General features: G+C 29.1%; 1 protein-coding gene across 17 annotated transcripts in view; it reads left to right on the top strand.

Annotated features, from left to right (window-relative positions):
* Nucleotides 1-18,016, top strand: part of LOC140047359 (voltage-dependent calcium channel type A subunit alpha-1-like) — a 131,026-nt gene that overhangs the window by 107,426 nt on the left and 5,584 nt on the right. For 13 of the 17 annotated variants that reach the window (XM_072092323.1, XM_072092329.1, XM_072092324.1 and 10 more), the window contains 6 exons: nt 4,180-4,200; nt 6,306-6,496; nt 6,991-7,057; nt 9,068-9,136; nt 10,570-11,742; nt 12,705-12,771. In XM_072092323.1, coding sequence (XP_071948424.1) covers nt 4,180-4,200; nt 6,306-6,496; nt 6,991-7,057; nt 9,068-9,136; nt 10,570-11,742; nt 12,705-12,771 — 1,588 coding nt within the window. Of the gene's footprint in view, nt 1-4,179; nt 4,201-6,305; nt 6,497-6,990; nt 7,058-9,067; nt 9,137-10,569; nt 11,743-12,704; nt 12,772-16,831; nt 16,953-18,016 lie in introns of all 17 variants that reach the window. The other 4 variants (XM_072092331.1, XM_072092334.1, XM_072092336.1 and 1 more) reach the window with 4 other exon arrangements.

The raw sequence follows: 18,016 nt of genomic DNA, 5'->3' as shown, positions 1-18,016 counted from the left end.
CTAAATTTACCAACTGCGTCTTTGTTATTGCTATATTAGTATTATCTCACCATACCATAACATATTATTATGAACTCAAATTTCAAATTTAACAGTTATTTTTTATAGACATCCAGCCATAGCTGTTTCCTGTATAATTTCACATTTTTATTTACTTTATCAATTGGAAAATTAAAAGAGCTATAATAAAATTCTTAATAAATTTTAGATATATTTAACATTATTTAAAGATTTATTGTCCCCAAAAAAACATGAAAATGAAGATTAAGTAAATCAGACTTCAGACCAAAAAAATATTTCACTTTATAAAAAGTGACAAAATAAATGGTAAAATTCAACCAAAACCCCACTGACTTCCAGTCAATTTGATTATTGTTTGCTTTAACATCTAAAACAGTTGTGTCTGTAATTTTCCATTGGTTTTGCTCTTTTTATCATGTTTCAAACATACTAATGTGGTAGTCTTAGTTGGGATTTACAAGGCAGACTAACTTCATTGATTTTTTTTTAAATTTATAAGTAGATTTGGAATAACATTTCTTCAAGGTTTCTTCAACAAACTCTCTATTATACTTCTTTCTTATCATGTTGGTGCTTAATCTCTCAAATCATTGTTATCATTATCATCACTTCCATCACCTAGCAATAACAATTAAAATTACTAACTAATTATGAAGAAAATGCAGTAATAAAAGTCATTTACTGTTTATGATTATGAATCAAAATTATTTTTTTAATGGAAAATTTGATGAAAATGATGAAATACAACCAATAATAGTTATATTATTAAAGTATTAACTTTATTAGTATTACATTTACAGTTAATTTTAAAATTCAATTTAGAAATAAATTACAGTTTAATAACTATTTCATCATTAAATTTCTCTTAGAATGTTCTCGTCTGCTTGAAAAAAATAATTTCCTATCTAATACTCATCAAGTCTAAAATCATATAAATTATATATATAACTTTTAATATTTTAACTTGTTATTAATTTATTGTGCAATAAATATGTTGACAATCATTAATTACCATAATAATTAAATATTTTGGTGAATTAAATTAATTATTAAAGATACATAAATCACAATTTTGGTACAAATTTCTCATATTTGCTATCAACATGTATAAGAAAAAAGTATTTAAATCTACCTTTTATGTAAATACTTAAAAGATAGATTTTCCTATATCAGATGTTTTCTTTTAATTTAATGTTTTTTTAATTTCAGGACTCTATGGCGTAGATTACCAAAGCATGCAACAGGTTTTGACGAAAAACAGAGGCTTGAATATTTTTTATTTACCATAAATACAATTTTTAAAACTTTTATTTTTTCTGAAATATAAATATGTAAATGTTAAGGGTTTTATATTTCTTTTGTATTTTTAAATATTATTGGAACGTTTGCGGTGTAAAAAGGTTTCCGCAATTGTAGTATCAAAGGCAATTGTACATATGTTGTTGAGTGTTGGTAATATTACAATACAATTATAAAAAGTGCAAATAAATATAAATAATTGCAGCTGTCCAAGATCGACAGTAGATTATATTGTTTATTTTGATGGATAAACTATGCAGGGTATTTGAAAGGATCCATTCTAATCTTCGGGTAACAGTCATAATATGATTGACGGTATTAATTCCTCTTTCTTTAGATCTATTGTAATGCGAGTCATAATATAGATAGAGGTATTTATGTGGATCCATTCTAGTATTCAAATAACAGTAATATATTGTTTTTATTATTTCTTCTTCGGAATCCATTTTATAGTGTGAGGGTACAGATTTAGGGTATTTACATGGATCCAATCTAGTATCTCATAGGATCAAATTCTTTAATTTTCAAATTTACTATTTTTTTTCTAGAATAGTTTTTTTGATGGACGTGTAATATTGGCAATGCACTCAAGGTGGATATGTTTTATTGTAGATAATTTTATCGTGCAATTCCAATGTTTTAAACATTCCATTGAGTTTGACAATTATTTTAGCTAATATTTATTTTCGTCATTTATATAACTTTAATCTTATATTTTTTTACTATTCTCAATATAAATCATTATTTGTCAAAAAACAAATTAGTAATCATAATAAAATTATAACAATAAATAATTAGTAATACTTAATCATTTACTAATTAAAACTGTGACATTAACAATAATTTAAATTAAATTTGAATATGCAAATATCCAAAACCATGTGTATGCAAATGATGTATCTGGACTTAAGTAATTGGCATACATAAAATTATATAATACTATGTACATATATGTAAATATGATAGACTATATAAAATATAACTATTAATTGGGTTATATGGGTACTTTAACTTACAGTATTGTATTATTAATTCATTATTCATACTCATTTAATCAAGTTTTTAAGATTTTAAGCCAATTTATTAAGATTTGTATAAGGCTATTGATACAATATAATTATCTGAAAATTTTCAGTGAAAATATATCTATCTACATTTTTTCTTTTAGTTAATGGTAAAGATTTTGCTTCCATTTGAGGTGTTATTCGAAACAATTTTTTCCTTTATATGCAAAAATCAAAACACAGATATAGCAGGCTACAGTTATTTTCTCTAACTATAAGCAAGATAATATAAGACTCTTTCTTACTGAAAATAATTAATATAAATAGTTTGGTAAATGGTTTTGATTATAAGTTCAATTAAAAATAAAATATCAGCTTTTGTTTAAATTAGAAGGGTTTATTGGTTAAATAGTCCATTGCAATTTTAATACAGAACTTGTCTGCTTATTTATAGCAACTTTTTATGTAACTCGGATCTTTTAACAAAGTTTATAATTTTAATTTTGTCTAAATAATAATAATGCAACATTTATATTGTCCTGTTTCCAACTAAGACATGCCTTTTACAAAATGTTACGATTGATTCGCTGTTAGGACATGAATAAGACTAACATAACCAAATGTCATTCCTATGCAGAAACTTTGTAATTGGTGGTTTTTATTTTGTTATTGGAAATAAATTTTAAAACTTGAAACAAAAATTTGAGAAAATGTTTGCTCATTATTGAGTTTATCAGCGTCGCCTTCACATCAGTTGTTGATTAATTATGGTGTTTGGAGTTTTTTGTTGATTCTCTGGTTTTCTTGGTATTACATTTTGGTATTAATGGTTTCTTGTTGGTATGGTTTTGGTATATATCTGGTGTTTGAGGTAATGTAAGGTACATATTCTGGTTTAACGTGGTACTTGGTTTTGTTAACAAATTAACGTTGGTATGTATTGAATATTTTTATACAAATGCTCAATCCATTGTCTTTGGATTCACAAGGATATCAAGTTTTATAATTTTTGACTTTGTATGGGTTTTTTCTGGATTTGTGTGAATCCTTTGGTGTTGGTATATGGTGTATTTGGTTTACTTACCTTGGTTGGTTGATGGCTGTTGTATATACCAATGTTGTATTTAACCGTTCATGTATGCATTGGTGTTGGAACATTAACATAACATTATTTAGCCAAAAAAAACCAATAAAAATCATATTTTCAAAATATATATATAAAATAATATAAATTTATTTTGAAGTACTATGTGTTTTTTTCTAAACAAATCATTTCATTGTTTCCGTAATTTCATTCACAAATTTCTTTTTCAGCTTCTTTATCATTTGAAATCAATTTTTTTGTATTGTTTTTTGGGATTTGTTTTGTACGTTTGTTGTGTTGTGTTTTTTAAGATAATTTGATCAACCAGTGTGGTTAAATGTTCCATATTGATTTTCATCAGCCTTCTCAGATTTGCAAAAGCTTATAGATGATAACATTTTTTTTAATACATTTTATGAATTTTTATTGCCTTTTTAATTGGGTATTTTTGTGGGAAATATTTTATGTAGATTAGTGGTTTGGGTAAAGTTTTCAATATTCATTTTAATTATTAATTAACTTTATGGATAGATTGAGGAGAGGTTACTATATATAACAACTTCCTAATAACAGCACTCATTAATAATTCATTAGGTCTCCATTTGTAATTAGCATATCACAGACCAATAAATGAATAACTTCTCTCTTACCTACAAATTGTTCTGTTACAATTGTCGTCATTTTACACTTTTTATTCTTTTGTCACTTGTCACAGACTGTGTCAATAACCTTTGTAAACATTTTTTTCTTGCATGAATTGGTCAATTTTAGATAATTCAAGACGCTAAGCAGGTAACCGCAAAAGAAGTGTTCACCCCTAACTTATGTTCACCTGGTTCACCCAACACAATTTGCATGACTTTCTTGATATCTTTAATTCACAATTTTCTGCACTTTTATATACTAACATATCCACACATCTTCTGCATAAGAGTCTTGTCATTTTTACAGTTATATGACTATACCCTATGATATCCAAACCGGTTATATATATATATTTTTAACTATTTATCTTTTATCATATTTATATACAGTAAATAGTGCTATAAAATAATTTATTCATATTTGAATAGTAAATTCAATCCCTGAAAGTTTTATCATTACTTCAATTCCTTTACGCCCAATGCAGAAGGCACGTTTCGTCAGAAATGCGTTGTATAACCAAATTGATATGTGGCCTCTGTGAATATAACTATGTTTTTTTAATACACCATAAACAAACCAATAAGCCACTATCAATCTGAAATTAAACCATGTATAATTTTTGAACATAATAATTAAAAATTGGTTACTTGTAATACCAAATTTTAAGGGTGGAAAATTACAAATTCAAATTTATAAAATTTAAAATTGTGCAAGATGCTTTTTGTAGAAACAATGTGCACATTTTTGAACAGCACTGGAACACACCCAGTTACATTCGAAACATATACGCACACAGAACACAAGGACACAAATGTGATTAGAGCGGATATATACTAGTGATAGGATTGTCCATTTTTCCTCCTTGTTTGTTGTGATGATAGTCTAAGGTTTCCTGAAATTAAGCACTTAAAAAAGTGCATGCATTTACTCCATTTTTTCCCCATTTCTTGCATGATCTTTTGGTATATTTTAATCATGTGTTTTTTTCCAAATTTTTTTAAGAAGGCTTGTTTTACTTGCCTTGGCATGATTCATTTTTAATTATTCCATTTTCAAGCACAGGTTTCAGAATTGATATTACAATTTGTATTCCAAATAAGAAATTAAAATCATTCATTTCTTTTATTACTATATCTTACCCTATAATTTGTGTACATCAATGTTAAAATAACTATTTTCCATAAATAGAAAAATTGACCAAGTATACTTAAAAATAAATATTCTAAATTTTAATTTTATGCAAATTTAATTGTACTAATTTGAATATTATATGAATGTTACATACATCTTTAACAATACAATACAAATCCCTATTCCCTCCACTCAGGAGGTAACTGTATGTTTCACCCCTGTATATTACTTAATACTGTGTCTCAATGGCACCTGAATTAATAGAACGTTGTTATGTATATTAGCAGGTTTTCCTCTTATCCCCATAAAACACAATAATTATATTGTTTGGTATATCTAGCCCAGGTTCTATATACCCCTATATTCACCCATGCTTAAATTCTGTACCTGTATAATATTCAACTATATATTGTTATCTATTTTTCTTCACATTTTTTCTTCATGAATAGGTTTGCGCACATTTTTCCTATAATTATCATATTATATATAAATATATATATAAATATATATATATAAATATATAAATATATATATAAATGCTGTTTATATATTTATTAGCACTAAAATAATTTCATGTCTGCAGTTCACTATGAAATTAACTATATCACCGCTTTGTCTTACATTTTATCATAATTTTTTGTAGCTTTATCAAGATTTTTACTTGATAATAAACATTTTTACATTTTAATAAAATGTTTAGACTGGAAATTAAATAAATAAATTAGATTTTGTCAACTTGTAGGGAAGAACAAGCATGTGTTGATCTGTGGTTAAATAAAGTTAAATAAATTGAATTGTATATGGAGGTGTACTGTACCACACATCTTTGAACTTAAAATTCAGTGGATTAAAATCCATGATATTGTGGTCAGCAATATAAACATTACATTGCCTAAATTTCTTTGTTTCAAGTTTAGATTCTGTAACTGTTTAGACATCCAAAATTATTGTTCTGGTCCATGTTTAAGAATTTGATATTAACAAAGAAAATACAGTAGTACAGTACTATAGAAATTAACTTATTTAAAATGTTAATTTAGTGGTAAGTATATGGTGCAATTCATTAAATACATATAATATTATAAATAAGTAATAATCTTTTCTTTCATTTACTTTTGTAGCAAACGAAGATGTTCAGTGCTATCGCTAGTGTTGTTAAGAAAGAAAAAACAACGCAACCGATGGACGCAGATCATATTCAGGATAAGGAATTGGAAATGCAGATAAAAAATGCTGCGCCTGTACACGCCCTACTAAACATACAGGTGGATGGAGCTCCAAAAATGAGGGCACAATCACCTATGCCGATCAGGTACTATATGTAATCTAGTATTATTTACAATTAAAGATATACTGTCTCCCGAAAAGATGAAAAATGAAGATTAATAATTAGATTTTGAATAGGAAATTTTGTAATTTTAATAAAATAAATCACTTCAGCAGAAAAACGGTAAAAAATTATGTTTTCACTTATAAAATAACAAAAAAAAATAGTTAAATTCAATCAGAAACCCATTGCTTTAAATAGATTAGGTTTTTTAAGGTAAATCATTTTTTTTCAAAGTGAATAACTATTATGAAACATAAAAATGGCATTCAACAACAAAAAATTAGAAAAAAAAATAATTTCAGATGACAATATTCAGGTGTGTCTTTAAATGGATGATATTATATATTGTGCTATGTTAAATAATGCTTTAAAAGTGGACTATAGACTAAAATTAGTACAAGATTGTTAGAAGACCAGGCTAAATTTGGTAATTTTTTTTTAATTGTTTATTATATTCATAATTTTTTATCTTTTAGACAAAGTAACAGTACAAGTAATGGAGTTAATAGAAGAGGAGGTAAAGACTCGCCCAGCGGCTCAAGGGTATGTTATGTTGCTTTGAATTATGTTTGTCATAATATGGAGTATAAAAAAAAAACAACTACAAATTGCAATTGCCATCTATATAATTTGCTCGTATCAACAAATTTAAATGGGTTTTTTTTCTGTTGGTCTGTCTGTCTGTCTGTTCTATAAGTTCTTCATTGTTTTATATTAATATCACACGACCGTTACAATTTCTCACCATTTTCTTTTGAATAATATTTATAAAACTATTCATCTATACAGTATATCTTCATTCATTGCCTTAATAAAGATGTACTGTTGTTTCTTTACTAATAAATTGTTAAAAATGATTTTAAAATAAAATAACAGTAAATCCAAGTTATTCTAAAGCAAATTACTAAAAAAAATGACAATGCTGTGGGTGTAAGTAAGTGGTTTGATCTCAATGGGGATACAAATAAAATAAGCACTGAAAAAATGACATGCTGTGGGTGTAGTGGCTGGATCTCAATGGAAACACAAAATGACATGCTTTGGGTGTAGTGGCTGGATCTCAATGGAAACACAAAATGACATGCTGTGGGATACAATCAAAATAAGCAAAAAACTATAAGATCAAAACGAACAGCCAAATCAATTCCAAGCTTTTAGATGTTGTTCCTTCTTCCTCCATCAGGGTTATAATATTTGTTATTGTTGGTTCTGCAATGTGCCCTCTAGATCTGCCACAAACATTACATTCATTCAAATTTGTGTTTTATTATTAGTAATTTTTTTCCCACCATGAGAGACAGTGCATCTTTAAATAATATAACCATTTTGTGTTGTTAAATTGCTTGCTATAATTGTAATAACTTTTTGTTTGGTTTTACTTGTGCTTCTATGTGCTTTTAAATGTACCCTGACAGGATGGCCTAGTGGAGGGAATTGTATTGGACAGTTCTGATGAGGAATATAATGATCAACTGTATAGCTTATATGTTAATAACAATGAGGTGATCTGCGTGCATGAATTAACAACTTGCCTTTTAGTGACTGTAAATGATCAAATAAAGTCCAAGTGCTTCTCATGATGCATGCTTGTTCAATACAATACTTTATACCTCATTATATAAGTGGCCCTCATTTATTGTGAGTGTGTCCTTGTACAAGAGTGTACCTATGCCTTAAACCATGGAGAAATAAGTTAACTTATTTCTCCATGCTTAAACATAGGAGAGTGGGCTATATTTTGAGTGTCTCTCATTATTAAGGTACCCTCTTACAAGAGAGTACCTATATCCCTTTACATAGGAGAGTAAGAGTGCCTCTCTCTTTATGGAATCATCTTAATGCAAGAGTTTACCTTTACATAGGAGAGTAAACCACATCGAGTAACGCTTAATAAGAATTATTTGTTGAGTCAACCTCAATTAAAAAGTTTTTAAGGTGTCCTCAAGAAGATACCATTAAATCCCATACATAGGAGAGTAATAAAGAGTGCTCCTCAGTCCCTTATACCTTAGTGCCTCTCATTATTAAGGTATCCTCTTACAAGAGTGGAGCTTTACAAAGGGAGTAACCCTGATTGAGAGTACCCCCTCAAACAAGAGTGCAGTTATTGGAATGAGTGAGCTGATGAGAACAAAATTCTCAGGATAGTCATTGTGCACTTAATCACGACTTATTTGATCATTTTAGGTTTGGTATTCTTTATTTTATGATTTTAGGAATGCTTTTTTTTCTTTTTTGGGGGGTGGAGGGGTTTTTGCATGCAGTCTTTCATACTTTTACATCATTAACATATCAAAACAGGAACAACAAAACTCTTTTTATTGTGCGCAATTTAGATCCAAAAACCTTTCTCCCTAGATTCTGTTCTTTCAGTATAATGTACAGTACTGTAGTTGATACCCAATTAGTACCATCAGAATATTAGTACAATTCAGTAGAAATGAGATCAGATTCTAGGATGTTTTTATAGGCTTGCACTTTACTTTTATATGATATTCAACTTTTTTAAATTTTTTTGTTTTATTATTATTATTTTTTTATTATGTTTAACAGGGATTTGAGATGGTGGATATGAAGCATAGAGATAATCCCGATAAAAAATCATCATCCTTAGATCGCAGAGTAAGTTACACCACATTAAAAGAACAAACCAAAATATTGCAACATCACATACAAATTTAAACCACTGAGTCGCAATACCACTTATGATTCTATAATAATCTATAGTTTTAGTAACCATTTTCAGGTGTACCCATCTTAACATTTATAATGTACTGCTTTTATTTTTAAAAATAATAATAATTTAGGGTAATTTAATTACAGATCAAATCAATCTTCCTGCATGGTTGGTACCATGCAAAAGACTGATATCATGTGGTATTGTGACATCACAATTATCAACACTTCGATACAACGCAATACTCAAAATACAAATTCAAATCTTTACAAAAATATGTGTGCGTAATTTGTTTGTTGTTTCTGTTTTGTAATTAACAAATACTTGTTTATTGAGTAATTTTTTAAACAACATGGAATGATGCATTATTTATCAATGAAAATACATTATATGATATTTATATATATATAGATATTAGCATCCAATCACATGAATATACCTAATTCATTATTAATAACGTGCATCATGTAATTTGCCTTCAGATGTCTCCCCAAAAGATAATTTATGCTAATATATTGATTTACATGTGCCATACATGCAGATGACATTTGATCACATGTGCCATACATGCAGATGACATGTGATCACATGTACCATACATGCAGATGACATGTGATCACATGTGCCATACATGCAGATGACATGTGATCACATGTGCCATACATGCAGATGACATTTGATCACATGTGCCATACATGCAGATGACATGTGATCACATTTGCCACTGTAAATGTATGTTATACAAAGGTGCACCGGCAGAATGCGCTGCTGCTTTTGCACTACATGCACAGGTGTACTACATGTGAATCACACCTGTATATTGTGTGTGTCATGTGTAGAAACCACCACAGAATGTGTGGCCTTGTGGTGCATTGCCTATTCACAACCCTTTGGCCTGATTTAAATATTAGTTGTTTTTATTTTTTACTTGTTCCTAAATTCACTGCACCTGTCGACCCTTGACCCATGTTATAGAGAAGGGCTTTGATGCTCTTAGAACTAATTGTATAGTAGTTCAATCCTTACAACACTCTGGGATATGTATAATTTATGTTGTATCGTTTGTTTATCCCAGAGTGATGTACAGATAGGGTTGTTCAATGTTTTGCACTTTATAATCCCAGATTTCTGCATGTTGGTTTAAATCACAGTGCTTAACCCATCACTAAATTACTATTTCATTTTCATGCACACAAATAAATATACCACAATAAGTTTGTTCATTAAAACTTTGTCATTTGTTTCATAATTTTAAGTAATAACATTCATATTTGATTGTAATTATGAAAGCCTGACAATGTTTTTTTCTATGGCAAGCTTATGATTTTTGCTTGATGTGTTTGACCTTTCATTTTTTTTTTCAATTTTTATTTAAAAGCAACCGTGGGACAAGCATGCAGATTTTTACGCTTCCAACCATACTAGAGCTAGGCCTTCTCAAGATGTAGACTATTATCCGTTAGATAGAGATAGGGGTATTGAGCGTGCTATGCATGATCAAACTCGAGGATTAGGCAAAGGAAGGGGACGGGATGTTAGCAGAGATAGATATTCACCGTTTGACCAACTCGAAGGTCTTGAAGATTATGCAAATTATTCCGATAGACGACCTGTTATTCGTAACAACCTTAGTGACCCCCATATGCGCCCGATCGATCAGTACACGCCGACGAATAGATCGCGTAGAAATTCCATTAATGAAGAGGCTAGAAATGATCGTAGTTTTTTCGATGATTTAAAAGATCCTATAGATGAAAGCATGGGAAGGCATCAAAGACGTTCGAGATCAAATGAAGACGATAGAATGTCCAGATCGAGTATGAGTTTATCGCACCGTGGTAGATCACCACATCCTGGTTATCAGTCCTCCCCCCGAGAACACAGGCCTTTTAATATTCCAGGCCCTAAAAATGATACTAGAAAATCTAGCTGGCCACATCCAAATGAACGTGATAATAGGTTAATGGATCCCAGACCGGGTAGTAAAAATATTAAGCAGCTTGGAGTAGATATGCCAGATTTTCATCACCGTCGTTCCTTCTCAAATTCACCCACTAGTGGATTAGATTCTAACTTAAATTTCCCTCGCAATGAATCTCGGGAACGACATTCAATTGCCGCGATAAGTCCTAGTAGTAGTCAATTCGACGTACAATCAAAATCTCAAAATAGTCTTCCAAGGGAATCTGACCAAACCCACAATAGTAAAACAACAAACGATAGGTTTTGGGATGGTCGTAGTCCAGGCAACAGTATATTAAACAATAGGCAACCGCGATCAACTAATCAAAATAATTTAGACAATAACAGACTCGTAGACCATCAAAATAACAATAACCAAAGAAGGGACCTTGCCATGTCGTCGTACGATAGATCTTACAATAACAACATAGATAGGACAACGGATAGGGATGGTACTGATACAAGAGCATCGAGGGACAGTCGTAAAACCTTGGATCCGACTTCTCAGAAGCGAGACAATTCCGAGAGTAGATTGGAGGACTCGTTCAATCGCAAACGCAGACCTGGGTCAACGAACTTAAGAGAAGAGGTGATTGTTGTTATACTTGTATTGCAATTTCAATGTTATACTGCAGAAGTAGTAATTATACCTACATACATGTGGTAGTTTACCTCTCCTTTGTATCAGATTGATATATATCAATCAATTTAAATGTGCCCTTGTATTTTAACTTCCACTGCTAATGGTAGAATTTTAGTCATAGCCGATTTAGCCGTTTTAAATGACTAGTCGATCCCTGTATTTGGTAGGATGCGTTTTCAGCAAAGTATAGTTAGGAGTATACCGTAGTAGATGAAATCTGAAACGCCGGGTACTTAAGATTTTAGACGATACTGCATGCTTTATATCTGTCACCATTGTTTACAATGCATGAAATTTTGATAATGTGTTTGATTTGATTTAAAAATAACAACCACAAAAGGTATAAAATTCTCAAAACAGGGCACGTTTGCATGGCCAACCATTTTGTTTTATTCTCTACAAATTTATTTTCAACAAATTTTCTCCCCTTCACTGAAATGGCAAAATCCTCACTGGAGCTTTTGAGATTTAATTAATTTCTTCTTAATGACTTCTTTCAAATTCAGGTTCCACATGTTTATGTATTCATCACAAACTCATTTTTGAATTGAATAATTATTTATTCAGTGAAATGAATATGCATTGGAAACTCTGTTTAAAGTACCCATTTGACAAAAAACAAATATTAGGTTCTTAACCATGAAAGCATGGAATGGTGATAATTATCCCACAATAGTTTGCTTGTTAAAAGTCCTTAAAATAATAATTTTAAACATGTTTTTAATGTTTATATTCCAACATTCTAGTTGACATTTTAACTTTAACTCCCTAGAATAGTAATTTTTCATAAATCACTTTTAAAACAAGACTTTGTCTAGTTTAATCGCTTGTTTTTTGATATGCATGTATTTTGTGTCCTTTCTTTGCATTTTTCTTTTTTTTCTAATTTACCATATTGATTTGTGAAGGCTGCAGTTAGACAAGAGAGGCATACTTATGGGGATGGTATGTCCCCTCCCCAATCTCATGTCTCAGGTAACAATCAATCTCCTTTTAAACATTTTTTCTAATCATGTTTATGTTACACCCATCCTGATTGGTCTACACTCTGACCAATGGATGTTTAGTTTTGTTTATCACTAACATACTTTTGTTGTATTTTATTTTTATTTACTTATCAGCTATTTCTAATTTGCTAACTGTTTGCTCAGCAACCACAGCAGTAATCTCATTCAATCACATTGCATTATGTCATCCCATTGTCATTTGTATGATTATGATAACATTGATTATTATTTATGATTATGATAAATCATTCTTTGTAGATAGCTCTGCTCTTGTCTGAAATCATAGTTTCCACACTTTTCCTGTAGAACTTCCTACTTAGATTTTTCAAAACTTTCCTCTCTCCCATTTTAGCTTTCAGATCTTCTTTCAGATCTCTGCGCAACTTCAATATATTTTGCAGTAGAACCCCTCTTTTGGAACACAAGCAACGATTCTTGGTGAAACGAACAATTGGCAACCCCTATTTTGATTACAGCCCTTTTAAGGGGTCAATTTGTCGGGTCCTGCTGTTGTCTCCTTAATAGAGATTCTACTGTATACCTGTATCATTTGATACGTTTCAAGTGAATTTTGTTAGAAGTTCAACCGATACATATTTTTAAAATTACTTGTCCAAAAAATTGGTACACATGGAAGGTGAAAAATATATCATAAAGGTTGACAAATGTACATAACAAATACGTCCCGCGGGTTTACACTCTGTGAAATTTTGTTGACGCAATTCTCTTGAGAAAATTCCTAGATTTCTCTTCAATGCTGAATAAAAATACAGTAATAATATTTAATGCTAATTCCAAATTTAAACGTATCAGTGAATTTCTCGGTCTGCAATGAATGGATCCTTGATATGAACTGTAAAGTTTGCAAATGAATGAATGCTGGAACTTTTTTATTTACAATTAAAATTGTTAAATTATTATGGAAAATTTGTAGTTAATGTGTTACATTTATTGTTGCTAAACTCCCAAATTAAAATTTCATCATCAAAAATATAAGAACAAAATCTTAATGAAAATTTATACTGTATTTAATTATGTTTCCATGGTAATTTACCTATAGTTTATAACCTAAATGTATATTGTAATATTTTCTGGAATGCTGTACAGTAGACAGTTGTCTATAGTTGAATTTAGAAATTTATTAGTTCTATCATATTCCAAAATATGAAATTATATATTTGGTTGCTTGTCCTATCTTTTCTTTTGTAATAACTTTTACTTTCATTTGGTTATCATTTGGTTTTGCACAATGTCTGTCTGTCTGTTCATAATGTATCAGTATCTGTATTTTTTTTTTTTTTTGTGAAATCTTGTTGAAAATTTAGAATTCTACAATTTTCCGATTCTTTTGTTTACTATTTTGTCTTTAACTTTAGTTGTCTTTATCTTTTCATGACTTATTTTGTATCCATTTCTTCCTTATTATCATTTTTCTGTAATGTATAATGTTTATATCCTAAACCTTATAATCTACTTTTCAGGTACTATCATATTTAAGCATTCATTTGTTTTGTTATATATATGTTGGATGCATTAGTTACAGCATATTCTCATCAACTCGTTCATTGTTTTCACCCATATTTGTTTTTCGTTTTATTTTTCTTTTATGTACTGTATATTTTTCTAAAAACCAGAATCTATTTTGAAAAAACTACTTTCTGGAAAACCAGAGAATTGAAAGAGTTGAATATATTAATATGTTTTTGTTCATTATCTCTTTTATGTGTAATGTATTTTTTTAATATTTTATTTGTCTGTACTGTATTCCTTTCTTTTATTTGTCTGTACTGTATTCCTTTCTTTTATCTTTCTGTACTGTATTCCTTTCTTTTATCTTTCTGTACTGTATTCCTTTCTTTTATCTTTCTGTACTGTATTCCTTTCTTTTATCTTTCTGTACTGTATTCCTTTCTTTTATCTTTCTGTACTGTATTCCTTTCTTTTATCTTTCTGTACTGTATTCCTTTCTTTTATCTGTCTGTACTGTATTCCTTTCTTTTATCTTTCTGTACTGTATTCCTTTCTTTTATCTTTCTGTACTGTATTCCTTTCTTTTATCTTTCTGTACTGTATTCCTTTCTTTTATCTTTCTGTACTGTATTCCTTTCTTTTATCTTTCTGTACTGTATTCCTTTCTTTTATCTTTCTGTACTGTATTCCTTTCTTTTATCTTTCTGTACTGTATTCCTTTCTTTTATCTTTCTGTACTGTATTCCTTTCTTTTATCTTTCTGTACTGTATTCCTTTCTTTTTTCTTTCTGTACTGTATTCCTTTCTTTTATCTTTCTGTACTGTATTCCTTTCTTTTATCTTTCTGTACTGTATTCCTTTCTTTTATCTTTCTGTACTGTATTCCTTTCTTTTATCTTTCTGTACTGTATTCCTTTCTTTTATTTGTCTGTACTGTATTCCTTTCTTTTATCTTTCTGTACTGTATTCCTTTCTTTTATCTTTCTGTACTGTATTCCTTTCTTTTATCTTTCTGTACTGTATTCCTTTCTTTTATCTTTCTGTACTGTATTCCTTTCTTTTATCTTTCTGTACTGTATTCCTTTCTTTTATCTTTCTGTACTGTATTCCTTTCTTTTATCTTTCTGTACTGTATTCCTTTCTTTTATCTTTCTGTACTGTATTCCTTTCTTTTATTTGTCTGTACTGTATTCCTTTCTTTTATCTTTCTGTACTGTATTCCTTTCTTTTATCTTTCTGTACTGTATTCCTTTCTTTTATCTGTCTGTACTGTATTCCTTTCTTTTATCTTTCTGTACTGTATTCCTTTCTTTTATCTTTCTGTACTGTATTCCTTTCTTTTATCTTTCTGTACTGTATTCCTTTCTTTTATCTTTCTGTACTGTATTCCTTTCTTTTATCTTTCTGTACTGTATTCCTTTCTTTTATTTGTCTGTACTGTATTCCTTTCTTTTATCTTTCTGTACTGTATTCCTTTCTTTTATCTTTCTGTACTGTATTCCTTTCTTTTATCTTTCTGTACTGTATTCCTTTCTTTTATCTTTCTGTACTGTATTCCTTTCTTTTATCTTTCTGTACTGTATTCCTTTCTTTTATCTTTCTGTACTGTATTCCTTTCTTTTATCTTTCTGTACTTTATTCCTTTCTTTTATCTTTCTGTACTGTATTCCTTTCTTTTATCTTTCTGTACTGTATTCCTTTCTTTTATCTTTCTGTACTGTATTCCTTTCTTTTATCTTTCTGTACTGTATTCCTTTCTTTTATCTTTCTGTACTGTATTCCTTTCTTTTATCTTTCTGTACTGTATTCCTTTCTTTTATTTATTTTTTTTTTTTTTTCATTTCTTTATTCGAATTCATAAATAACACAACATAAAAAAAATACAAAGAATGAATTCAGGGTAACACAAAAAAGTAACCAAAGGTCAAACTTATTTCCATTGTGGCCCTTAATTTCCATTGTGGCCCTTATCTTTCTGTACTGTATTCCTTTCTTTTATCTTTCTGTACTGTATTCCTTTCTTTTATCTTTCTGTACTGTATTCCTTTCTTTTATCTGTCTGTACTGTATTCCTTTCTTTTATCTTTCTGTACTGTATTCCTTTCTTTTATCTTTCTGTACTGTATTCCTTTCTTTTATCTTTCTGTACTGTATTCCTTTCTTTTATCTTTCTGTACTGTATTCCTTTCTTTTATCTGTCTGTACTGTATTCCTTTCTTTTATCTGTCTGTACTGTATTCCTTTCTTTTATCTTTCTGTACTGTATTCCTTTCTTTTATCTTTCTGTACTGTATTCCTTTCTTTTATCTTTCTGTACTGTATTCCTTTCTTTTATCTTTCTGTACTGTATTCCTTTCTTTTATCTTTCTGTACTGTATTCCTTTCTTTTATTTGTCTGTACTGTATTCCTTTCTTTTATCTTTCTGTACTGTATTTCTTTCTTGTAGGTCTTCTTTCTATTTTATGTTCTCTATTCCATTCATTCCATCTCCTCATTTACTAAATTCCTTCTTTTCATTTCATTATGTTCTACACTCTTTTCCTAATTTCTTACTCAGCTAAGGGAAGAAGATGAAACAAGTTTTAATGAAGATGATTCATATGATGACTCTAACTATTATTCTTATGATGCCTATGATGCTTTTTTCAACCAGCCTCCTCTATCTTACTAACCTATCGGTATCATGCCTTTTCAGTTCTTTTATTTCTTTATCCTTCCTTTCTTCACAATTTGTTTGAAGTGCCTCACTTTTTTTTTCTAGAGTTAGATGCAACAACACTGTTGGTTGAATTTTGAGATAATATAACCAAAAATAACAATTTAAATATGATACCATAATGGTATAATAAAATTGATAATAATGGTGACATTCATATTAATAGCAATAATAAAAACCTCCTTTTGGACAACCCTATTAAGACTAACACCTTAGGTCCCGAAGGTGTCCCTTTATTAGAGGTTCTATTGATTGATTCAAATTGATGATAAAGCAGACAATGCTTGAATAAATTAAATGACATTTTATTCGTTCCATGATAAAATATTTGTGAAGAAATGTTTTCCTTCGACAGAAAATTAGTATAAAAGTATTAGTATAAAAAGCTTTGAAATCTATATTTAAAATATTTCATTTGAACTTTAATAAGTAATTTCAATAATACAAGATAAGATAATATACAATATAAAAAATTAAAATACATTTTAATGATAATTATCTTAAAAGTTGAATTCAAAATAAATTTAAAACAAATAAATTCATCATAAAGGCAACAAACTAAAGCAAAATAAAAAAATAATTCATATCATATTGTTTGTTTTATACTAATCATTAGGACTAGAATGTGTTAAAGTGATTACTTTCCTCTTTGTGAAGTTATCTCTTGATTTGCGTTCTTTCTTTCTCCTTTCTGTTAATCTTGGTTTAACTGTCTATTTTAATTTGTGTATTACCTTGTATGTTTCTCAATTCAAGCATTTATTTCAAAATTTGATATTTAGAATTATGAAATAACTGATTGAATTATTAACCAAAAATAATGAAAACCAAACTGTCCTCATTGTTTTTACGTAGAAAAGTTAACATTTTAGTCGCTTCACAACACTTTGCAACACTGTTTGAAATTTTGTATTTTTAGAAGATATTATAGGACACTTTTAGAAAGTGTTTGTTAGTGTATTTTTATGGGATACAGGCTCATGATGCAGATTAACAAAAAATATGCTTTTGTATGCTTTAAATTCC

The sequence above is a fragment of the Antedon mediterranea genome, chromosome 4 (assembly GCF_964355755.1).
Source record: "Antedon mediterranea chromosome 4, ecAntMedi1.1, whole genome shotgun sequence".
Lineage (NCBI taxonomy): Eukaryota > Metazoa > Echinodermata > Crinoidea > Comatulida > Antedonidae > Antedon > Antedon mediterranea.
This window is presented reverse-complemented; position numbering and strand designations above follow the sequence as displayed.